This window comes from Ranitomeya variabilis, chromosome 7 (genome assembly GCF_051348905.1).
Source record: "Ranitomeya variabilis isolate aRanVar5 chromosome 7, aRanVar5.hap1, whole genome shotgun sequence".
NCBI lineage: Eukaryota > Metazoa > Chordata > Amphibia > Anura > Dendrobatidae > Ranitomeya > Ranitomeya variabilis.
Window position 1 is genome coordinate 139616600 of NC_135238.1, and position 26583 is coordinate 139643182.

At 44.4% G+C, this 26583-nt stretch overlaps 1 protein-coding gene across 2 annotated transcripts in view; it reads right to left on the minus strand.

The window, feature by feature from the left end:
- Positions 1-25173, minus strand: part of NRP2 (neuropilin 2) — a 153395-nt gene extending 128222 nt beyond the window's left edge. For both annotated transcript variants that reach the window (XM_077275760.1, XM_077275761.1), the window contains exon 1: positions 24789-25173. In XM_077275760.1, the coding sequence (XP_077131875.1) occupies positions 24789-24861 (73 nt within the window). In that variant the 5' untranslated portion in view covers positions 24862-25173. The remainder of the gene's footprint in view (positions 1-24788) is intronic.
- Between the last annotated feature and the right edge of the window lie 1410 nt (positions 25174-26583).

The following is a 26583-nucleotide window of genomic DNA, read 5'->3' on the forward strand; positions in this document are numbered from 1 at the left end:
GATGTAAATGAAAACGACAAGACGTTATGTGGGATTCTTCATAAAAATAATTTGTGAGACAGGAACTTTTGCAATACCCCTTGGGCAGCTCTGAATTACTAGACAGCCATCCATAAGTCAATCTATATTGCGCGTAATGCAGATCAAATGTTTCTTCTCATATTTTATTTTCTTGCACTAAATTCGTTTGGCTTCAGATTTCACTGAGAAAATGAAACAAGTCTAAACAAGTTTCCGACAGCAGGCTAAACTGTCCAACATGGCTCTGTATACAAATACGGCTGAGGAACGCTAAGGTTCTCACAGTGCTTTACAGTGGTGGGTCTTGATCCTTCGTGATATTCTTAAACCAATATTTACATTGTGAGGATCATAATGAGACTTCTATTTCCCCACACATTAAAAGAACTAGATGTGGTGAATATGGATAACATCAGTAGAAAATATGCTATTACTGCTCGTGATGGTGCTTAATCTTAGGGAGAACTGATAACAACATTAAAAAGATGGTACAGTGGCGTGTAAAAGTTTGGGTACCTAGGTCAAAATTACTGTCATTGTGAACAGTTAAGCAAGTTGAAAATTAAATGATCTCGATAAGGCCTAAAGCCTGAGCTGTGCCTTACAATAGTGTATTTTGTGGACCCCAATTCCCCACCTATGCTGCCGAAATACGTTACCAAAGTAGCCGTTTTCGCCTGTCAATCAGGCTGGTCTGGTCAGATGGGCGTGGTGTCTTCCCCCAGATCTTGCTTGGTTTTCCGTTGGTGGCGTAGTGGTTTGCACATGCCCAAGTCCAGAATCCACTGCACAGGGGAGGGAAAAGAGCGCGAACTGCGCTATTCCCCTGGTGATCGGTGGGGGCGGCCATCTTCCTGTGGCCGCGCATGCGCAGATGGAGCACTCTGCGGCCCGGGGCTTCAGGAAAATGGCCGCGGGATGCCGCGCTTGTGCAGATGGAGATCGCGGCGGCCATTTTCCTGAAGCAGAGATGCGAGCTCTGCTTCAGGAAAATGGCCGCCGCGATCTCCATCTGCGCATGCACAGCAGGAAGCAGACGGCAAGGGACCTGACAGACATCAGAAGGCGAGTATGTACTGTTTGTTATTTTTTACATTTACGCTGGTAACCAGGGTAAACATCGGGCGGCCATTTTCGTGAAGCCGAGATGCGAACTCTGCTTCACGAAAATGGCCGCGCGGATGCCCGCGGCCATTTTCCTGAAGCCGCGGCCAGCAGAGCGCCGCTTCTGCGCACGCGCGGCCAAAGCAAGATGGCCGCGCCCACCGACCACCAATGAAATAACGGACATCGCTGCTATTTTCACTCCCCTGTGCAGGATTCGGGACCTTGGACATGCGCACACCACTACGCCACCAACGTAATGATGAGCCTGATCTGGGGGAGAAACAGCGCTGTGACCACGCCCATCCGACCTGACCAACTTGAGTGACAGGACAAAACGGCCACTTCACAAAGGTATTTCGGCAGCCTAACGGGGGTGTAAAGGCACCAAAAAGGCACTAATGTAAAGCCCAGCTCTGCCCCTATTTCACACTATTTTTATCTAATCTTTAAAAAACGGGGTGATAGGTTCCCTTTAAATGATCCGGGATCATCGCACCCCTCGCATAGGGCCCTGTGTTATTCCTTGCGGCGACGCAGCGTCGCCGCAAGGAACACGGACATGCTGCGATCTGAAAAGACGCGCAGCATGTCCGGAGTCGCAGGGCCGCCGTGTGCGTGTTTCCACGCTTAGTGGACACGGGATTTCAAAAAATCCCCTCCACTATGCTGGAACATCTGGACGCTGCGTGTTTGACGCTGCGGCCCCACACAGCGTCAAACACGTAGCGTTTGCTGACCGTGGACACGTACCCTTAAAGTACTAGGTACAAACTAGACTGTTCTCAGGATTAAACCAGAATTGAAATATTATCATACCCATTAGGCTTAACGCCCACAAATGTATATATAAAAAAGTTAAATTTTAATCCAGAAAAAAAATAGATGATTTTTCATCAGCATTGTTATCCTTATGGCATCTGTTTTACACATCAGTATTTACTAAAATTTACAGGACCAACATCAATTTCTTATCTAAAAGAAGTGCAATGTATTTTTAAAAATGTGATGCTATACGAGTGATCCCTATAGGTCCATTTTTTTTCCTATCCGAAATACAGAAGAAACATAGTGCATGCTGTAATTGTTTTTTCACGATGTCATACAGTTCATGAAAAAAAGGTCATATGAACCCAATTAAATAACATTGATCAAAGTGCTGTCATCTTTTCTCATAAAAAACACTCAGCCCAAAAAATGCACCTCTTGTTACCGTAGTCTTAGTAGGCTTAGAGAAATGCTACTATAGAGTCTGGTAGCAGTTTATCCTTCTCTCACCGATAATGCACATTAATCCATTCATTGATGTATCTGGAGGAGTTGGAGGATATATAACTTTTGGAGAGTGTTTGGTTGGCCACTATATCAGGCTTTGCTTGCACAGCCCTAGAGCCCTATGTCAAGTGAAAACCCTGGAGAAAGGTTTTAGTGTAAAACAAATCCATATTGAGTAAATGGAAGACAAAAGTGTGTTCTGTATCCATATAGCTTCTTACAACTCTATACAAATGTGTAACAGACTGTGTGGTATTCTAAACATAGGACCATTGCAGGAAAAAAGTGTACCTTGCACAATAAGTTTCTTGAAATAGGACTTTGTGGGTCATATGCCTACACAATGACATGCATCTTTTCTTTGGAGGTATATGTTGGAAGCACTCAGCGTCAGGGCCTTATGACAGCAGGCTTGTACATTGTGTGCATACGGTGTCACATGTATGACCGATATCAGATCGACTGCCATAGCCAGATGCTAATCGAGGGGTAATATGGTGATTTAAAATCATGAATGTGATCTCCGGCTTTTTCCTGTGTCAATTAAGTGGATAAATATTGACCCATTTCATATAGATAAAGGCTACTGAATTCTGCGCACATAATGGTAAAGTGTGAATGCTTGAATTATTTGTTAATGCCTCACTTGACAAGGCTGAGAGATGGGACACGTCTCTGATGTGAATTTGCATTAACTCAATTGCAGCCTGCTTTGGCCCAAAATGACATTAGAAATATATATTAAAAATTAATGTCCCTAATAGGTTACGACTTGGAAAAAATTTCGCCTGAAAAGATGTCATCTTCCCTAAAGCCACCTTGTTCTGCCTCCATTGTTTTGAATCTAATTGCATGTCATAGTTACTGAATAAGTGGAGCACAAAGATAATTATACTTGATGCACTTTTAATTCATTTCAGCTTTCTTCCCCACCAGCTTGTGTGCGGCACGACTCTGAGCAACAAAATGTAAAAAGATGACATCGGACAGGCTGTAAAAGGCATTCGTTTAGTGACATGATAATTTATCCTCCCCCCGTATGCGATAACTGTGGCGGCTGATTTCCTAGCACTTCATCAAACAATATTCAAATTCCTGGAAATTATAGAAAATGATTTAAAAGTTGCTGAATTGGAAGCTCAATAAATGTATGAACTATACAATGCGAGTGTGAAGGATTTCAGATGTGGCAATTCAGCTTTAATTTGCAAAAGAGAAAAAAAAAATCGATAGCTTCTTGTTCACACCAGTGTGATGCCTTTCATATATAGTGGAGACAAGACCAACATGATGGATCCATTTTCCAAAGGATGCAAATGGACACCAGTAAACCCTATTAATGGACACCAGTAAGCCCTATTAACTTTCTAGTAGGATCCATCTGACTTCCAGTTTTTTTTTTATGGCAGGCACAAGGCTACTGCCCAATTATAGTAATGAGAAATAGCAGAAAGCAGAATTACCCAAATGCCGAAACCGGGCTCAACATAGACATCAAGTAAGGGGCAAGACTTTACTGGATGCTGCAGAACCTCTTGTTTTTTAATAGAAGTCCTAGTCACGTTCATAGCTTTATTTTTGCTACGTATTTTTTGGCAAATAGGGTATGCTGATATACAATTTCCAACACAACCATTGAAGCAAACGTAAGTTTAAATGGCCTAAACCGCTCATTTAATTTTTTTTAAAACTAAAGCTTTGATGAAATATTCTTCTTTGCGTAATTTCATCTGGTGAGAATCAGGGTTTTTGTAATCTCATAACGCAGACAAATGTAATTTGGTTAGGACAAAGTAGATGATATAATGGTGTTAGGGAATGTTTATATCCTGCTTTCTCCGGACATAACGGCTAATATAATTGTACCAGCAATAATGATGGGTCTGGCATTTCAATCCATGGTCCTCTCTTGTAGTCATTAATTTATTGGTTGAGATATATCAGTCCAGTCAGCACAGCAGACAAATGACTCGCTCAGACAAGCAGTCAGCACAGAAATGATCACATAACGGAGGAGGAAGGGAGTTGCTCTGTACAAAAATGACTTCACATATGAAGCGAGGCGTAGTGTCCAATCCAATTCTAGTTGTCCTTTATCTCATCTAAATTGGCAAATTATAGCAGTGGCTGATCGGCTATAACAAGATAAATATCAATGTATGGTGCATAACCATTAGGTACCAAGCAATTGGAAGAACAGGAGGCTTAGTCCAAATGCTACTTCTACGCGAGAAGCTTCACTCCAAGAAAAATATTTTATTTCAAAGGGCACAGCTTTGGCCTCCAAGCTCTGGAGATGTTGTGAAGCAGAGGCGCTTTAAACAAGAGTTACGTAGATGCCAAGCGCATACAGTATACAACATCCAGAACCAATCTGTTCAGGGATCATGTGCTGTTCATGGCATCCAGCTGAAAAGGACAAGGAGGAGGAGCATTCTGAGCCGTTCTGTCACCCAGCTGTTTTGGTTCAATCAGCAATTGTGGGAGTGTTTTCAGCATTGTAGTTTGGGCCAAAGCAGGTAAGGCCTCCTGCAAATGTCTTCTTCAGCTAGATGCTAGGCAGTTTTAAGCCCACAAAACATTGGCTCAGGAGCTGCATGGGGAAGCATTGGCTTATAGATTTGGAAGTTTTCCCCTATCCTGGGAGTCCGACAGCTGGGGCCCCACCAATCCTGATAATTTGTGAATAGATGATCAATTATGCACACTTCATTCTTAATGGGACTGCTAGAGGTAGCAACCCAATGTGTTCAGTTGGGCATCAGCATTCCAATTAGATTGAATGGAGTGGCAATATATGCAACACCCCCACTGCCGCAGGGCCGAGGGGTACCCGGTACCGGGCCTCTGAGTCTCTGCTCTGGGGTTGTCACGGTGGCTAGGCCCGGTCCGTGACCCTGCCGAGGGGCGTACGGTGATAGATATGACGGATGGTGGTGGTGGTGCAGTTGTGGGGAGGCTGTAGTGGTGCGGTGCAGTAAATAACGAGGACACCAGGTTGCAGTCTCTTTACCTCTTTACTGAAGATCTCTGGGTCCTCAGTCCAGAATCTGGATAACCAGGCTGCGCAAGTCCGGCCGGTCCAATGGCACCTCCAGAGTTCTCTTAGCAGGTGGAAATATGTGCCTTCCTTCTAGCGCTATGTGTTGCGTTCCTTCCCTGCTGTGCTTACGGAAAGTCCCCACAAATGTTGTGTCTGTTTCTTAAGTTCCCTCACAACTCGATTAGATGATGTTCTGCTAATCCTCCGTCCCTCCCTGATGTTACGGTTGAGACGGCACCCGTTTGACGGGTAGGCTCGGAGCTCTTCCGGGACCCTAGAGTCGCCCCTCTCCACAAGTTGCCCCCCAAGACTGCATAGGTGATTTAAGTAAGACAGCCCGCCTTAGACTGACTGTCCTGCCGCTGTTTAGAGTATCGCTTGAAGCTGGATGTTGTAATACTCCCTTGGCGTTCCGGCCACCGGTAGTGCGCCTCAGTAGGGTGTTGCCTCGGTCTTACGGCACGACCCCTACTGGTATTCTCCTTATTGCTTGATCTCGTTTCTCACTCAGCACAATCTATCTCTCTTCTAATCCTTCCTTGGGCCCCGCCGCTATCCTGAGCAGGCACGGTCCCGTTACGTTCGCTCTAGTTGCCAAGCCTCTGTCAGGATCCCACCCCTGACAGAGACCCTACTGTATCTTCCCCCACAACACCCTCTGCCACAAGGTGTTGCCTGGTTCCAACCCAGTCAGCTTTCTGATCTAACTTCCTGCCTGACCCCCAGTTTACCCACTATGGTGGGGAGTGGCCTAGTGAATAGAACCCTTAGCTCCCCCCGGAGGCCCAGCTGTGAAATGTATTGGTGTCTGTGATACCTGATCAGATGAACTCCTTCAGTGCCATCAGACGTACCATAGCTCCCCTTAGTGGCGGAGCCACAGTACTGCAACGACCAGGACTCTGGGGCGCTGCATATACATGATCGACCATCACTCCTCGGAGCCGCAGTTTCAGTATTGATGGAGGTCCAAGCAGTCAGACCACCAGTAATCGGCAAGTTATCCCCTATCCCAAGGATGAGTGATAACTTTCAAAATTGAGAATATCCCTTTAACCTTTCATGGGCTGATAGGTAATTATGGTTGAAGTGTCTGAATGTCATCACAGATAAGTTTTAAGTCATATTATAAATTATATATATATTATAAATATAAATTCTACAGCACATGCTAGAGAAGGTGAAAAGTGGCTGAGTGTTTTCCTTGCAGCTTAAGTGGTGCTGAATATACTCTGAATTAATGCTAGCTAGCAAATCTAATGGTTCAGGGCTTCAGGGAATGGTGTTGGAAGTGAACAAGGTGGGTTTTATTCCCCAAAGAGAAGATCATCTTCCCCCATCAGTAATTGCTAATTAGCAAGATTGCAGCATTCCTCCATATTAGATTTCTGATGAAAACTAATATCGAAAATAGAGTAATACTTCTGTGAATGATATCACAAACCCAAGATAGACTCATTTTCTTTCTCCCTGAGTTGCGCATTTGTTGGCCTGCTCTCTCAGACACGCCAACTCAGACCACAGTAATCCAAGCGTCTGTTCCTTCAACTGTGCTCCTTGCAATGAATGTTTTATTCCCCCAGAGAGTCTCGGAGAAGCTGAGGAAAAGGCAGGAATAGATTTCTTGAAGTCATTGTTGGGGATTGTGACCTCCCTTGGGTGACTGCTTATTACTGTAAAAAGCGCTGTGTGACATCATGAGCTACTGCAAGAAGTCCAACTGACAGCAACCTTACTGACATAATTCAATGAATCAAAACTTCAAGCAGCCGAATAATCCACATAATGGAGCAATCTAGATGTATTTTTTCTTAAACTAGCTCGCAACATGTTTTTCAGCCAATTTCTGCTACATGCAGAGGTATAGAGACAAATGGGTTCAGTGTAAAGAAAATGGAAAATGTTCTACAGATTAAACCAAAACAAACTGCAATCTTACAGCATAGATGTACTGGTGGTATGTATACACACACACACGACATCCTGTATACGTACGGAACTTTCTGGACTGAAGGACCGATGTCCTGTGATTCCATCAGTAGGAAATATTCCACTGTTTGTTAGTCTCATTTCTAGGAAGATGAAGACACAGTCTGCTGATGGACCTGCAGGAAAGCCATGGACAATCAGAATTCCTGACGCTTTCTCTGACTTGGACTGTGTTCACATACAGCCATCATGCTGCAGTCAAAAACAGCAGCAGATGAAGGGTATACAGAACTGACATTTATTCCAATCCTAAATGTCTATTTAATGTCATAATATATTTTCTAATATACTTTGATTAAAATTCCCTATCCTTCCTTCACTAAACTAATTATCTAACTGCTTGATTTTTTTTCCTCGCTACTTCCGGTTTGATGACGCTTTGTTTGAGGACCCCCAATGCATGCTGGGATTCTTTAACAAAACATCTTCAGGGGCCGAGGCTGCGGTCACTGCTGCAGTCTCAGGGGTTGTGCTAGTCCCCGCTCTACTGAGCAGGTAATCTCACACACAACACCTTCTGAATCCAGGCCAGGAGGGGGAGCTCAAAACCCAGTTTTAGGGCAGCTTCCCTGAATAAAGATCCTGGTCTGGAGGAGGAGTCTAGTCAGTCGAGCTCAGTGTAGTCTGATAGTGGACAGAGACAGGAGAGGAACACAGTGAGAAGGAAGAAAGGCTCAAAGGGGAACTGCTACCGGGCACCCTCAGAGCCAGAGCGCAGAGGTCGGGCACTGTGAGCCCGAGGTCGTGGGAGACTGTAAGTTGCACGACAGAACCGGAGGGCATAGGACTATAGGTAAATTGCCAGTATTAAGCCTGTGGTACAGCAGCATTCTAGAGCCTGGAGTCAACGTACAGAGATCCCAGAAGGAACGGTTCAAGCTGCCTACCATACAGGTACTGTACCAGGACAGGAAAGAACGAGGACCTTGTTAGGACACTTCAGGCAGCAAGGGACTAATAGTGAGCGAAAAGTGGAAGGCTCCCAACCTGTCCTGCCAAGGGGACTTCTTGTTTCTGGGCTGCCTGAACTCCTTCTGTACCTGATGCCAGTGCCCTGGACTGTGGCCTGCTACCAACAGTAAACCAGGTAAAGACTGCAACCCAGAGTCCTGTTATTTACCGGCAACACATAATCCCTGCCATATACCTTGGGAGCCCTGGGGATCCCGCTTCACCTGTGGGAAGCGTCACCATCCAGCCTCCATACCATCACACCAGAGGACCCTTTTAAGCGGCGTCGGTCCCTACTGACCGAGAACCACAGGTGGCGCCACGAAAATAGACTTTCACAATACCCCTTAAAAGACCGTTCCCCTTTAATTGAGTCCCAGGGCCACTGACCAGGTCGCAGCCACCGTGACATCCCCTTTAAGAGCGACCGGACCCGGTACCGAGTACCCCACTGCCCTGGTGGGCGACTCACAAGATTACCCTGCATGCAGGAAAAACAGTGGCCAGCCTCATCTCTGCAAGTGGCGTTACTTGCGGGGGCAGTACTAGGCTCTGCTCGCTGGCTAATCTCCTTAAAATGTGCTCTGACAGTGCATTCTGTTGCCAACACATCACCTCTTTAGAGACAGCAAGAGACAGCACTGTTACTGTGCATATTGCAGTGATATGATTCTACTGGGAACCAAGGTGTAATGTTTTTCCTTGCAGAGAGTGACATGTCAAGCCTGTCATGCCAAGGTGAGGAGACTTTTAAGCCTTGCAATGCTCCTCTGGGAAATATGCAAATTGTCTTCTCAGAGAGGAAGAGAAGTAGAACTCTATTGCCACCTATTGCTACTTCCAATAAGTGGCACTAGAGTTCTAGTCCTTGTCCTCTCTGAAGAGACTATTTGAGCGATCCTACTGAGCAAACATCGGAATCTGCAACCCACACATGCTCAGTAGAGTAGGGACTAGCACAGTCCCAGAAATGGAGGTAATTGATGACGCTTGGTTTCAGGGAGGGGGCAGGGGCTTCAGCAATGGCCGAAGCCTCTGTCTCCTGATGACGTCTCATTTGAGTATCCCAGCATGCACTGAGGGTTCTCAAAAAAGTGTCAAACACGAAGTAGGTAAAAAAAAAAGCGATTAGAGAGAGTAAAGAGGGAATATAGGGACCTTTTAATTAAAGTATATTAGAAAAGAGGTTAGATTATGAAATGAAAAAGACAGACACTTAGGATTAAACTAAAAGTTTTGCACTACGCCTTTAAAGGGAACCTGTCACCCCGTTTTTTCGATGAGATAAAAATATGGTTCAATAGGGCCTGAGCTCTGCTTTACATCAGTAACTTTCATATCCGCCGATTCCCCACCTTTGCTGAGAAAATACCTTAGTGATCTCTCCGCTTTCGTATGTCAATCACCTCAATCCTGTCCAATGGGCGGGGCTTAATAATCGTCTCTCCTTGAATTTGCCTCTAGCGCCTGCGCAGTATGCTTTGACCAACTCTGGGCAAAGCATGCAATCATTATTGCGCATGCTCCGGCTTTTGACCCAGCACAACACACTTTGCATAGAAAGACTTCCGGGGCACAGAACATCAAGGAAAATGCCGGCGCATGCGCAATAATGAGTTGTATGCTTTGCACACTGTTGGGCAAAACATACTGCGCACGCGCGAGACGCCACTTGAATGCGCAGGCGGAGAAAACAACGCCAACGCAGGAAAGAAGATTCGTAGAGCAAGGCAGGAGGTGGGGAGAAACGGCGATTACACCCCGCCCATCAGACTGGACCGGGGTGATTGACATACGAAAACAGAGAGATTATTAAGGTATTTTCTCAGCAAAGGTGGGGAATCGGGGGATATGAAAGATACTGCCGTAATGCAGAGCTCAGGAAACATCGAAAAAACAGGGTGACAGCTTCCCTTTAATGACAAAGCCATAGCAGGGAGATAAACTTACTCTCCAAATCCTCCATCTCACACAAGGACTGCAATAATGAACCAGAAGATGACACATAACCAACTTCTGCTACGTGGAGACGCCCCACTGGCCTCCATAAGATCATGGAGATTCAGTGTCATCTCCCGATGGCCAGTCCTAACAAGTTCAGGGCTAACAAATATTATATGTCACAAGAAAGTAATTTTTTGCAGATTTCTACCTGTGAAGGTGGAGCCCTACTTTACATGTTCTTACAATGGTTGCAAGGCTGCAGCTTCAGATACAGCAAAATGTAATTTTAACATAAATACAAGTTTGACAATTCTGCACTTATGTAAATGAATAGTTGCACAATGCCACAGCTAAATGTGTCTGCATGCATGTGGGATACTAATGTATACATGATACTGCACAATGGTGACCTAAGTGAAGGTCATCCCGCTTTACTGGCATGCCAGAACAGTGATTAAATAGTCATATCTTTGGCATCCATAAAATGTGAGGATCAGTAGCCTACTATGAAAGGAAAATACAGAAGGTTTTGCAAGGGAGCAGTTGAGAAGGCAGACTCAAATTCATCATAAATCTATATTTTATTAATTAGGATTAACTAAGTGACCACTGCACACTTTCCTGGCAGGAGCATGTAGAAATCCATATCACATGCCTGGTGGATGAAGCTGCAGAGACATTACATCACATTTTCCCCACAATGTGAGAAGCTTTTCTTTATTCTATCAGATATCCAGAAAAACCTTTCTAGGGAGATCTGACCCTCAAGAGAGACACTTAACACTGTTAAGCCCCTATTCTCTCTGTTCACCAGCCGGGCTCTCTCCAGCACAGGACACACAGGGGGATATGGTGTCTAGCACAGTGTGTCTGTTTTCTTATAGCTCTGTAGTAGATATTACATATTCTGCACACTGCTCTGCTGATATGCTGCAAATCATCATATGCAGTCTGACTCATAGCGAAAATCCCCAGGATCATAAAAAACCATGACACTGAAAATACAAGAAGCCACTCTAAGCAAAATGCGTAGGAATGTATTTAAAAAATTGACCTAAAAAAAATCTAATCAAACCAGGACCAATCTATCCAACCGTATACTGACCAATTACATGAAAACGCCAGATTTATCAAGACCAATCTAAGCACACAGAGATTTAACTATGCATAAGTCAATCTCATCACACCAGAAACAATCAAACCCCATATATCTATCACTCTACCCATACAAAGACCAATCTTTCCAAACAAAGCTAAATCTAACCTCACAAGGACCAATCAAGCCATGGAAAGATCAATCTAACCACATTAGATTTACCCAAAGACCAATCCGCCTATATACAAATCAACGATATAAGTGGGCTCAGTCAGAATTCTAATGTCTATGGTGACACCTCACTTTCCCTCAACAGATGATGTTGAGGTGGGTTAGGACCCAATATTTCCACCTTTGGATTGCCAATCCTTTTCTTCTCTGGCAGTGGCTCTCTCATAGGGAACACAGAAGCGTTCAGCAGAGCGGGTGCTCCTGTTTATGGAGTAATCAGGAGAGATAGACGCAGGCTAGTGATTGGCGAACACGTGGATGTTCGGGTTGGTTCCAGAACAGTACTCGAAACTGGACCCCATTCAGATGAATAGCGGCCCGAACATCCATTGTTTGCCACACTGTCATCTGAAGGACAGCATGGCGAACTTGGACTCTGGCCAGAGAGCTGCAGTTCCCATGATGTCAGATGACAGTGTGGGCCAACAGCTGTGACCGGCGGTAAAAAGGTTACTTTCAGTCACACGTCAGCTTAAGAGAGAGTATTACTCCCATCAGCCTACACCTGCTGTGGCTGATAACAGCCAGCGCCTGTGCTATAAATGAATATATTTTTAAAATAGTGACATGGAGTCTGTTTTATTTTTGATAACTAGTGCAGGCAAAACTCAGGTCATTTTTTGTTATTGATTTATTTTTAGCACAGGTGCCGGCTTATGAATACTACTATCAGCGGTGCCTGCTCTCGCTGTTGTCAGCGAACCCAGACAGTGACACAGACTTCCTGGAGAAGTCCGTGTTCAGAGTCCATTCCCAAACACTAGGTGTTCAGTATGGACCCCGAACTTTACTGTTCAGGTTCACCCATGTCTACTGCCGTCCATGGGATAAATAATTATTTGGCCAACAGCTATCTATTGTGTTTGGGGCTCCCAAATGTATTTACAAAGGAAGATCTACCCATTCAAAGACCAATCTAATCACAAGTGGATTAATTAACCAATCTAACCAAACAATCTAAAAAGATAATGACTAAATTAATTTACAAAGCAAGAATTGCCTTGTGGAGAGCTCGTTTCACCATAATCTTGCAGTCTAACCAGTCAGTTGATCACTTGACGAAAGAGCAAAATGCCCATTTGTTGGTTGATACAATCTTTTGCGCTGCACAAAAGATCATCATTCTTGATAACGCATTGTCTTGAATGATCTAATAACATACGTGCCCACGATCAGGAATAGCAACGTTTTGGACGCAGCTCACCTGCGCTGCATCCAAAATGCTGTGTTTCATGATACAAGCACATTGGATGGGATTAATAGAAATACCAAGCCCACAATAGAATGTATTAGATGTGGTAAATCCACATTGTTCACTGATCACATGCAGATTTAACTGATTGTGTGTACGTACCCTTAAAATATCTTAATCCGGGTCAACTTGTGTACACAGGCTACTAAAGAACAGCTGATCTGCAAACAAGCAAGCAAATTATTGGTCATTTAATGACCCACGTTGGCTAGTGTAAACAGATGCTAATATGAGGTATGCAACACATAGAAAGTCCAATTCAACCTACACGACTCATCTAAACACACATGGACCAATCTATAGACATTTTGACAAATAGTAATTAAAAAGGGCCAATCTAACTTCACATAGTCCACTAAATTAAACAATGACCTGTCAAAAAATATAATAATACAACTAGAATACAATCACACCATGGCCAACCTAACCACCAAAGAGGCCAATTAAAGGTAACCTGTTACCAGATTTCCCAATATTAAGTACAGACACCAACTTTACGGCCTCCTCTGTCTGGGATGATTTAGTAAATCCTGCTTTGAGCAGGGGGTTGGACCAGAAGACCCAGGAGGTCCCTTCCAACTGTATCATTCTATGATTCTATGATTCTTTTCCAGCATTCTAGTATGCTATATGTATGTCCCCAATCCCCTCTTGAAGACACAAAAAGATATTTTATGATATCCTGAGACACCACGGTTTGGTCCAATGGGTGTCTCTGGTCTTGATCTTTCTCCTTCTCTCTTCCTACAATCACTGTTCTCCTGCCCTGCTCCATGGATAACGCATTGTACATTATCCACATATTGTTTCCCAATTGCGCCCCTGCGCAGACATACTTCTCTCTTCCCTGCCAAGGAAAGTGCAGGAGCCTTATTGGGAGTCACTGTGGATGACAAAGGACTAGTGATGAGCGAGTATACTCGATGCTCGGGTTTTCCAGAGCACGCTCGGGTGATCTCTGAGTATTTGTTAGTGTTCGGAGATTAAGTTTTCATCACCGCAGCTGAATGATTTACAGCTACTAGACAGCTTGATTACATGTGAGGATTCCCTAGCAACCAGGCAACCCCCACATGTACTCAGGCAGGCTAGTAGCTGTAAATCATTCAGCTGAGGCGATGAAAACTTAATCTTTGAACACTAACAAATACTCAGAGATCACCCGAGCGTGTTCGGGAAAACCCGAGCAACGAGTACACTCGCTCATCACTACATAGGACACATCATCCACACGAAGCAGGGCACGAGGATGGAGACTGTATGAAGAGATGAGGCGCCAGATCGAGACTAGAAACACACAAACGACCAAACCGCTCTGTCTGCCGCTATAATTAAAGGTCTTTATTGCGCTATGTACAGGGGGTTGGGGACATACAGTACATACAACATACTAAATTGCTGTAGAAGCAGCCTTAAAGGTGATGGCCATACTTTACATTGGGATAACACCTGGTGACAGGTTCCCTTTAAACCACGCAAACATAAATGTTATTTCTAGAAGAGCTTGCCCATACCTGGTAACAGAGTGTGTGATTTGGGCAAGTTTGTTTAGTTGTTTTGTAAAACCCAAACCAATGTAATGTTATTTTGTTAGGTTCATGCCTTAAACAAACAGGTTGGTGACCAATATGAACACACAGGTAGACAATTAGATTGCATTGACGTGTTTGTTCAGGGGCCATTGTGAAGAGTCAGATCACAGCAACATTCCTTCTGACACTCCGCATGATTAAAGAGGGACACTTAGGGCTTGATGAAGGATACTCCGATGCCTTCCAGGATTTCTCCGCAAACACCGGCAGCCCGTCACTTACCCTTTGTCATAAGTAGCTGTTACTGAGACGCACATACACCGTACATTAAAATGTCACAGGAAAGATTTTGCCAGTTCTCATGAGATCAGAACGCAATTGGTGATTTCCTGTTTACTCTGAGCTTGCGTCGTCAGTTGCCTTACCCTGGGATACGTATATAAGGATACACGTGCATGCAGACATATGGATATGATTTACTCAACCTGTTTTGTGCCATATTTGCTGAAATAGTGATGAACTCCTAGAGATACATACGTGCAGGGACGGTTATATCACCGCTCACGTTTCTATCTTTTCTTGAAATTCTGCCCAGTGTTGTAGACAATGCGTAATTATATACCTTGCGTTACAATGTGTCATTGTGAAAACAGAAAACTGTAGGATATTTTACAGCAATGCACAGCCCACCCTTCCCCATAGGAAAAGGAGACTTAAACACGCTCTGTTCTTGCTATCCACTCTGGTGGGATTCACAGATTTCACTTATCGGAGGTTTATTTTTGCACTGCAGCTGCACCGTTGTAAGGTCACATAATTTGGCAGCTAGCCCAGTAGTTAGAAATTAATTTTTTCCTTTTTAATACAAACTGGTATCCCCCAAGGGATTACATCAAGAGCCTTATCTGTACTTGACAGTTTCCTAAACCCCCAGAAAGAAACGCTTTATTCTGTAAGGGGGTCTCTACAATGCAGGACCATAATGCTTTGCAATTGTGTTGTCAAGAACAGTGTGTTTCTGGGGTCATCCCACAGGTCTCCTGTTCTTCAGATTGACACATTGTAATCAAGTGTTCGCAGCTCTGTAATAATCTGTAACTGGATATACACATCCCAACCCCTAATAATAACCTCATAAAGCTGCATTGCATTGTTCTCTCCCTTAATCTAATTCTGCTTTATTTTCACAACTTGCCAGCTGTTCCTTCCATTTTCACATTAGCGCTGGCTTGGTTTTCTGTTCTTTACCATTTAATGGCTATTAACATGTATTTTACAGAGGTGGTTCAGTGTTTATTATTATTACAAATAAGCTTTTATTGTTAGATATGCAGTCACTTCTATTCTAAGGGTTCTTGGGGGTACAGGAAATAATGGGGAATTACATGAACAGTCATTCTCTAATATAGTGTGGTTACGTGAATTCCAGAAGCGATCTTAAAAATAGCAGAAGGCTACAAATGGGATTTCCAAATTCCTTGCCTCTCTCCCGGCGTCCCATCAGCGGGCTGCGGCAGGTTTATGGCAATCTACAGTCTGTCTCATTAGCACAGGGGGGAATCTAGGCAACTGTGTCAATTATTCTGTCTTATCTAAGCATCCATCAAGAAGTTGGCGATCCTTCCACATATGGTATCAGTGCAGGCAATTTTGTTTAACAGGGCTGTCTAGGACTTTGGCCTAAAGTGCGGGCTTGACCCCTGGGACCCCTATAGATCAGCAGAACAGAGAGGTCATTGTTTATCCAGGCACAGCACCTGGTACTGTAGCTCAGTATCTGGTACTGTAACTCAACATATGGTACTGTAGGTACTGTAGCTCAGTATCTGGTACTGTAGATCAGCATCTGGTACTGTAGGTACTGTAGCTCAGTATCTGGTACTGTAACTGAGCACCTGGCACTGATGCTTGGTATCTGGTACTGAAGCTCAGTATCTGGTACTGAAGCTCAGCACCTGGTAAGGAAGTTCAATATCTGGTACTGAATCTCAGTATCTGGTACTGAAGCTCAGCACCTGGTACTGATGCTTGGTATCTGGTACTGAAGCTCAGTATCTGGTTCTGTAGGTCAGCACCTGGTACTGTAGCTCAGCACTTGGTACTGTAGCTCTGCACCTGGCACTGTAGCTCAGTATCTGATACTGTAGCTCAGTATCTGGTTCTGTAGCTCAGCACCTGGTACTGTAGCTCAGCACTTGGTACTGTAGCTCTGCACCTGGCACTGTAGCTCAGTATCTGATACTGTAGCTCAGTATCTGGTTCTGTAGCTCAGCACCTGGTACTGTAGCTCTGCACCTGGCACTGTAGCTCAGTATCTGGTACTGTAGCTCAGTATCTGATACTGTAGCTCAGTATCTGGTTCTGTAGCTCAGCACCTGGTATTGTAGCTCAGCACCTGGTACTGCAGCTCAGCCACTTCAATGAAATAGGGAGAAATGAATGCGACGCACCGTGGTACCCATGTGTATGATGATGACCTCAGATGAATGAACGTTGATTCTGGACCTTTAACCAATGCTGTAGCCCCTTCATTCTGCCCTTGAGTAGGGTCATAGGGGTTGGACTACCAACAATCATGCACTGATTGCATAAGGATAGCCCATCAGTTGAAGTCTCAGAGAATATGCAGTATGTAGAGTAAAGTCAGAGTTAAAAAAATACAAGTTTCAGTCATTTTGGTATTGACCATTTAAATAATCAAACATGGGGTCATGCAATTAGAAAAAAAGGGTCATTTCATCAAGTTGTGATGTCTTGTTAGAGGATTTAAATTTCCTATAAGGGACTTGCTTGGTAACAAAGACAGCCATTCATTGAATAGAGTGCACGCAATGGTACATTTCCGTGTAATGTATGGTTGACCCCGGAAATAGCAGCTAATCTCTAGTGTTTTTCTGGATTGGACCTGCAGCAATCAGCGGGGTCTGCTTCAATCTGAAAAGAGGCCGTTTGATTAGACAGCTCCTTTTCACACCAAGAACACTAATTATTCTTGCAGAATTCAGATTCAGTCTGTCGTTTATACAAAGTCTTCTACTATACAAGTATTACGGAATGTAATAGCCATCTGCAATGTGCCCCTCCGGTTTACTGGTGACTGCGCAACACGAAAAAAGGGTTACCACACTTATGTGGCTATGACCATAAAATCAGATCCTTCTATTAATATAAATAAATACTAAGCTAAACGACGCTCTCACTTTCTTTTTACATACCCCGTAAGACAATGATTTTGTATTTTTGCAAACCAAACAGGAAGCATGGGAAGGAAATGGGATGCTGTTCATTATTTAAGCCAGAAGGCTCAAGTTCTTTGTGTCAGCAATAGCAGTGTATCAGTATTGTCACCAGACTGTTTCTCTAAAGTTTCTCAGATTAGGGCTATAACTTTCGCCAACCAGGATCTGTATTGGGAGAGTGCTGCCAGTTACTGTGCCACATACCCGTAGACATTGCTCCCATGCTTCTGGCATCCCCATCAGCGCCTCCTGTGTCTGCACTGTTTGCCACTGATTTCCAGCACAAGGAAGACTTCAGTTAGGATTTACATATAATACAAGCTGTTACTACACTGCAAGGCTTTTGTGGCAGCTGGCAAACATTGGGTTAACCTTTAATAGCAACACCTGAGCCACTAAGTGATTTAATGGGCTGAGCCCACCGGGCACAATTATAATTAATACTCACTGATGCAATACACCTGTGAGTCACACTTTTTATAAAGGCACGGGTGGGCATATTAATATTATTATTAATCTTCTTTCTTCACCTGAAAATAAATGGTTAAGAGGTATGACTATAAGTTTATATACCAACTACTGTATATAAAACACAGAAAATCAAAATATGGGTCTGGAATAAAGTATTTAGGTAATATGCAGCTAAATAGATGATCCATAAATGATTTGCACTGACTGCTGGTATATTCAATGTCTCAGGGTGTCTTGTTCAGTTTGCCCGGCTCTGAGCTATTGATGTGCCCTTTATCATAGGCACACATAGAAACAATGCCACCTGCAGGATAAGATGAGCCACTGCAGATGTGTATAGCACAGTATGTTTCAAGTAGAGTTCACTTTAAAAGAGGATTTATTCTACTAGCTCATATAGGGCCATTAATTCCACGGCTCATCACGGACATTTTCATCCCTGTGGGATTGAGGCTCAATCTAGATTCCCTATCAGTATGTCTTTGGAATGTGGGAGGAATCTGGAGAACCCGGAGGAAAGCCACGCAAACACGGGGAGAACATACAAACTACTTGTTGATGTTGTCCTTGAACCCAGGACCCCCCACGCTACAGTTCTACCTACTGAGCCACCTTGCCACCCATAAAAGAAGTAAATTGTTGAGTCATTACTTATCTTTTAAATTACATATCCCCCATATAATTAAATAGGGCTATAGCCAAAGAATGAACTGCTAAGGGCCCATATACTGTTCTGGCAAAAGGGCCCCCTTCTGTGTCCGCCAGTGATAAGAGATGACCCAAATATAAATTATCCACCAATGCCAACTACTGCATTCTTCTCATATAGGGAATAAGCAATCACAATTTGTATTCAGATGCTCAAATCTGCATCTCAGATGTGACTAACGTTGTGACTGACAAAACGATGCTTAGATCCCTAAGACCACCTTAAATAAGCATTAGCGTGAGTGTGAGGGACACAATTCTATGTGCTATCATCAAGCAGTGGTGCCATTAGAATATGTGCACATTATAAAGGGAATATGAGGAAAACCAAACCATATAAGTGATAGTTGAGATCAACAGATTTGACTAAAAACGTAAAAAAAATCTCAGAGCAAAAAAACCCCCAGTAACATATGTATTGTGTTTCTAAGGGCATGAGTCACCTATCAACTTGTGAACATACGGCTTCAATCTGGAGAATACATCACTGCCATCACGATGCCGCTTCCTTATGGAAAACACATTGAGATTGATGGGATGTGACGGGTGCATGAACACCATGGAGAGTTGTGCCTCTGATAATCTGAGGCCAGGTGGAGAGAGCTGCTCATTGTGGCTGCAGTGACCACCTGCCATGGAACGTCACGACCAAGGTCAGAGAGTAGGGACATAGCTACATATCGATACCGCAGTGCTGAAAACCAGCTCAGTGATACTGCTGATTAGTTAGGGCAGCCATCGCTTTCCTTCACTCGTCATCGCCAGAAATAAGTTTCATTTTAGTATCTTGGAACCTATTAGCCATGAGCTGGAAATTAATAAATGAGGGTCCAATGTTGGGAAATTCGGAATATACACACTCTTGACTAGCCAATTATGTGTCTTATATTAGCCATAGACCATGAAGGCCCCTCTGTGTTGACATTCAGATCTCGACATTATGTCTTTTTGTCGAAAAAGAGAATTTAATAATACTCATAAATGTATAGAGAAGACAAATCATCCTGTACACACGGGCCACATTCAGTCATCCATCCCGAGCATTCGAACACTACTTATTTTAATACCTAGGTGGCGCTGTGACTTAAACTAAGTATCCCAGTCCCTTTATCAGAAGATCCTGTGAGTTCTCAACCCACTGACTGTTCATCCAATTATAGGGTAGACACTTTTTCATATTTAATTAAGAGTTAAACCGTATTGGAAGGTCAGATGGAGTATTTTGTTAGTAACTACAATACCAGATCTAATGAAAAAAAAAAAATACTTGGGGAGGCCCAATCATGTTGACCTTACAAGACGCTTACTATGACTTAACCAGGGCTGATTCAGTGGATCTGTACATGATTTTTTAAAGACGGTAATAATTGTATTTTGTATTATTATTATTACTTTTATTATACATAACATAGAATTACTTACTTTTACAAAATACAAACAAACATAGACATGCAGTAACATAGTTGTATCGTTGTCAGAGTTGCATGTACAGCAATGGTATCTTTACAAATTTATGTTCAGAACTGGAGACCACCAAAAACATGGATCCTATGAGAACCACAAAATGACATACTAAGCAGAATCTAATTTACATGATATTGGCTTTTTTTCTTAGCTGGTGGAGAAAGGATGAACCTGATGGACGCAGGTCTTTTTTCACCCTATGTAACTATGTATAGTGGATCCACCTGGTAGGAATTTGGTTATTATATTGGCCCAATGTTTTTACTATCCGATGACCGGTGTTCGGAAAGCTTTCCCTAGTTGGAGACCTATTTTGAATGTCCCAAAGGGAGCACTAAATGGTTTACCCCAGATGTCCCCTTGACTATTACTCCATGGTAATAAATGGGTTAACTAGGACACAGCTGTCAGGCTTAATGAGAAGAGATAAGTGTGAAAACTAAATCTAGCCAGGATGACACAGTGAGGAGGGTCTCCACATGGTATGGATAGAGCAGCTCTATTTCTGGCACTTCATTACAGGACTGATCAGTAAATGGCATAAGGGATGTCCCCTGTGTAACAGAATTGTAGCCTTCTACACTGCATGCATCTCACTAGCGAATGGACTAGACAACAGTGCAGAGCAAAAAAATACAATTTCCACAACCCGCACTCAAAGCAATCAAAGGAAAACTAACATGCATAACAAACTGACAATTAACCAAAAACGCACTGCACAAATTGGTATGATCCAAGTCCCCAAAAATGTTGCCTGCCCATTAAAGAGTTTATAGTCCTTTCAGAAGGGGATACTCAAGGTGGGCCATCAGATTTATAACCAAATTCTACCCAAGGAGCTAACATCTCGGAAACATCCAGTTTGTTTGCCAAACCATTCAGCTGCCCATGACACCCTCACCATTATCAGTTTTTCTGAAGACCAGTGGATCAGGAGAGATCAGTCCTCATACTCTACAAGTGAACTTTGCCTATCTGTCGGGTTTTAAGTAATGAGACTCTGGCACTGTGTATGACCTTAAGGCAAGGAAAGTATTCAAAGAGGGTCAATAAAGTGATAACAGTATAAATGATTGATAGGGGCAGCTGAGACACGTAAGCTGCTGGCCAGAAATGAGACTTCTAGGCTTGCAGCCCACTCTAGTAGAAATGGTTTTCCTATATATCAGATGCAGAGGTATGTCCAGTATATCATGACACAAGGGGAATAACCTTAATGTGACAAGCCCTATCATTCCTCTACTATCCCCAATAATAACTACAGGACTGAGGGGGTCATTCTAGGTGAAACCAGGGGGCTCATAGGAATCAGGACAGTTTATGCATAAGCTATCACTATGGAAAGCAAGGTGGCCAGCCTTTGATCAAATAAGAATCTTACATGGCTTTATGATCCAATTATTCCACAAAATAATTCATCCCGCTAAAGGAAACTGGGCTGCTTGTCCCTGTGCAAAGATGTGGAGGGAGCAGACAAGATGAGTATTTAAGGCTCAGGCACCCCCCAGGCATGTTTTCCACCCTTTAAAGTTTTTAATCACATGGGGATCGTCAGAGGATGATTGCCAAAGCCACTTAGCTAGCCCGGGATCATAAGATGCCACTGCCTTGTGAAATCCCCTTTCCAACACCGAGATGGATAATCCTCTTTCTGAAATCACAGGGCTCATTTTCTCATCTGCCAGTTCTGAAATTTGCTGTTTCATGTCGTTGCTGAGCCCTATGTGTTGCCAATGCCATTTAAAAGGCTGAGTTACTTGGAGCCTCTGATGTGTGGGCTTCAGTCCCATGTTGGTCTGTGGGGTATTGCTTCATTCTAACCCAGTAACAAAGCGCTCTACCAGGTCCATGAGTATTATTCCTGGGCCTCCTAGAAATGCCCATAAATGAACCAATTTTACTAAAATCTTAAGATTTGAGAGTCCTCACTGGTTGATACATTTTAATGGCTAATTGTAAAGATGGTAACAAATAGCAGTTTCAGGCTACTCAGGTGTCTTCATCACCGGCATTTTAATATTTTTCTATTCACTGGCTAACATGGTACAAAGATATATTTTTCCTGTACCAATTTTACTAAGGATTGGATACAGAGTTGACTTTACGGATCATTGATTGCCTTCTTCATACCGAATCCGTAGAAATGATTTACCAACATGCTGGAAAATCCGGTCAATACATGGCTGTTTGACACAGATCTTAAAAAAAACAAAAACAGAGAAATGTAAAAAGAAAACCACAATCATCGTAACATTGTGTGGGCGAATTTCACTGGAAATGATTTCATGTTTGTTACATGTTCCCCTCAAAAAATCAGCACCATTTATTAGAGGAAGGAATCCTTTAGAAAGGGTTATCTCACCACCATTATTAATATTTGATTCCTCCCATGTTACACTGGAAGCTAGCTGGAAGGAAGATGTGTAGAGTGTGTGAGTGGGAGGCGAGCAGAAGGAAGATCTGATATTAGGCTCCTAACCATCCACCGCCTACCAGGTATTCAACCAGTGTTACTAGCCTCTGCAAAACACTATCTACACCCACTATCATCAGTATTGAATGCAGAGGGGTCCCAGCTCCATATGTTCCCCCCAGCACCATGCTGTCGTGTACCCAACACTACAGGTCACTGGCAAACGAAACAGTGCCAGGCAATGAACAATGCAGTGCTGGGATGAAACATGTAAATGGGGATTGTCCACTACAGGTTGTACATAGTATGTTATCTGAGTGCAGAGTGTGAATGACAGATTAGCAGCCTGTGTGCATTGTGACATTGGACCCTCACACCAGATTGCAGTATATCTGCTCTAATACAATGGGGCCTAATCTTATTCACAAGTTCTGTGAAGGAAGGCAGATATCAGTGTGGATCCCAGCAGATGAATGCACAGAATGGAGAGGTGACATCCTGGGCTGTGTGACCCCCACAGAATGGGGATCAGTACTTCACTGCAGCACACAGCCATGGCATTCTAGGACTGATCTTCCCCTGGCTGTAAGGGGTAACTTTATTCAGCCTGTCCTTGTCTGTGAGCATTAATGGACAGGACAGTAAATGTCTGCAAACACCCCTTATCTGGTGCCGGTCCATTCCTACAAGTTTCTACTATGCAGGCATCCCATTACTTTACATTGAGCTACTGATGGTAATGTCTTGGTCTACAGTACTTGTACCCTCCCCAGGCGCAATTCACACTGAGATCGGGCTTATTATTCAGCTTTTTGAGAAACAGGAATTCTAGCCTCTCTCCTGGCGCAGATGGACTTCTCTGCACTCTTACATCCCTTCTCTGTGATCTTACATCCCTTCTTTGCGCTCTTACATCCCTTCTTTGCGCTCTTACATCCCTTCTCTGCGCTCTTACATCCCTTCTCGGCGCTCTTACATCCCTTCTCAGCGCTCTTACATCCCTACTCTGCGCTCTTACATCCCTTCTCTGCGCTCTTACATCCCTACTCTGCACTCTTACATCCCTTCTCGGCGCTCTTACATCCCTTCTCTGCGCTCTTACATCCCTACTCTGCGCTCTTACATCCCTTCTCTGCGCTCTTACATCCCTACTCTGCGCTCTTACATCCCTTCTCTGCGCTCTTACATCCCTACTCTGCGCTCTTACATCCCTTCTCTGCGCTGTTACAGTCCTTCTCTGCGCTGTTACAGCCCTTCTCTACGCTGTTACAGCCCTTCTCTGCGCTCTTACATCCCTATTCTGCGCTCTTACATCCCTTCTCTCCGCTGATACATCCCTTCTCTGCACTGTTACAGCCCTTCTCTGCGCTCTTACATCCCTTCTTTGCGCTCTTACAGCCCTTCTCTGCGCTCTTACATCCCTTCTTTGCGCTCTTACCTCCCTTCTCTGCGCTCTTACATCCCTTCTCTGCGCTGTTACATCCCTTCTCTGCGCTCTTACATCCCTACTCAGCGCTCTTACATCCCTTCTCTGCGCTGTTACAGCCCTTCTCTGCGCTCTTACATCCCTACTCAGCGCTCTTACAGCCCTTCTCTGCGCTCTTACAGCCCTTCTCTGCTCTTACATCCCTTCTCTGCGCTCTTACATCCCTTCGCTTTGCCTCGTCTCTTTCCCCAGCACTCTGCCAACACATGAGAGTGGCAGCCAGCCACCTCTCTGGAGACTCTGATCGTCTGTCCATCGCACGACCTGCCCCGCAGCGCACACTCCTGTGCCAAGAGCGCAGGCACAGGGCACCGCTGCTATCCCCATACCTGCCACCCTTTCACTGCCTGCCCTGCATTGCTATTACAGATTGATGGGACTCTGGGTAACACTCAGGGGAGACGTCCTCTGCTCCACAACACGCAGAGCCCCGCACAAGGCTTTGTAGTATTTTTAAACCTTTGATTTAGTCCAGATGTGACATGATCCAGCAGCAGCCCGTCTCCTCCATAATAACAGAGGCAGGGAGAGGAGCAGAGGCTTTCTGCACTGCTGCGGATGGCTCTTACCTTCTTGTCCTGACACTGAGCATCCTGAGAAGTGCAGACAAATAACTCCAAACAGCAGCACCAGGAGATCCATGGTGAGGAACACAGCTCTGTCTTCACTGCCCCTGTCCCCGAGTCATGGAGCCTGGACAGTGCTGGGCTTCAGCATGTGCAAAATGCCAGGAAGATATTCCGGGTATGGGCTGTAATATCCACACTGCCAGCGGTACAGAAGAGTTTCCTGCCCCAGACGCAGGGATGGGGACAAGTGTCCAGTGGAGGCGGCTCCGGGGCTAGAATGGCCAGTGCAGTCCTGTGTATGGCTACCTGTGAGGATGGTGCGGAGTGTGCGCTCAGAGCCGGGCTCCTGGGGTCTGCTCCCTCCAGCTACTCTGCTGCCTTATACAGAGGGCAGCATGTGCGGAGAGCAGAGAGGCAGAGCCACAGCGCTACACACAGCCCGCCCCTCAGCCTGTCACTGATCACAGCCCAGCACTGACACATCCCATTAATCTGCCACAGACGAGCACAAGAGCCGGAGAGGGACCGGGGTGACTGCTCTCCTACATCTACCTGCTCTCCGACATCTACCTGCTCTCTTACATCTACCTGCTCTCCCATATCTACCTGCTCTCCTACAGCTACCTGCTCTCCTACATCTACCTGCTCTCCTACAGCTACCTGCTCTCCCATATCTACCTGCTCTCCCATATCTACCTGCTATCCTACAGCTACCTGCTCTCCCATATCGACCTGCTCTCCCATATCTACCTGCTCTCCTACATCTACCTGCTCTCCTACATCTACCTGCTCTCCCATATCTACCTGCTCTCCTACAGCTATCTGCTCTCCTACAGCTACCTGCTCTCCTACATCTACCTGCTCTCCGACATCTACCTGCTCTCCTACATCTATCTGCTCTCCTACAGCTACCTGCTCTCTTACACCTACCTGCTCTCCTACATCTACCTGCTCTCCGACATCTACCTGCTCTCCTACATCTACCTGCTCTCCTACATCTACCTGCTCTCCTACATCTACCTGTTGCACGAGCGCTTCCCCAGGCAACAGGTCTCCGCTGCTCTGAGGCAGGAGCAGAGGGAGCAGCATGTTTATGGGGGAGCACAATGCGCTGCTCACTGCTGCTTACTCACAGCCATGGCCCTCCGTGCACAAAGTGGCTGCACCTAGTAACGTCAGTGCAAAACCCTATAGAGATCTGACACCTGTGGGATCACAGCTACTGATACTATATACAGGTGCACCTCACAAAATTAGAATATCATCAAAAAGTTAATTTATTTCAGTTCTTCAACACAAAAAGTGAAACTCATATATTATATAGAGTCATTACAAACAGAGTGATCTATTTCAAGTGTTTATTTCTGTTAATGTTGATGATTATGGCTTACAGCCAATGAAAACCCAAAAGTCATTATCTCAGTAAATTAGTATGCTTTATAACACCAGCTTGAAAAAATTATTTTATCATCCGAAATGTTGGCCAACTGAAATGTATGTTCAGTAAATGCACTCAATACTTGGTTGGGGCATCAATTACTGCATCAATGCGGCGTGGCATGGAGGCAATCAGCCCGTGGCACTGCTGAAGTGTTATTGAAGCCCAGGTTGCTTTGATAGCAGCATTCAGCTCATCTGCATTGTTGGGTCAGGTGTCTCTCATCTTCCTCCTGACAGTACTCCATAGATTCTCTATGGGGTTAAGGTCAGGCGAGTTTGTTGGCCAATCAAGCACAGTGATACTGTTGTTCGGAAACCAGGTATTGGTACTTTTGGCAGTGTGGACAGGTGCCAA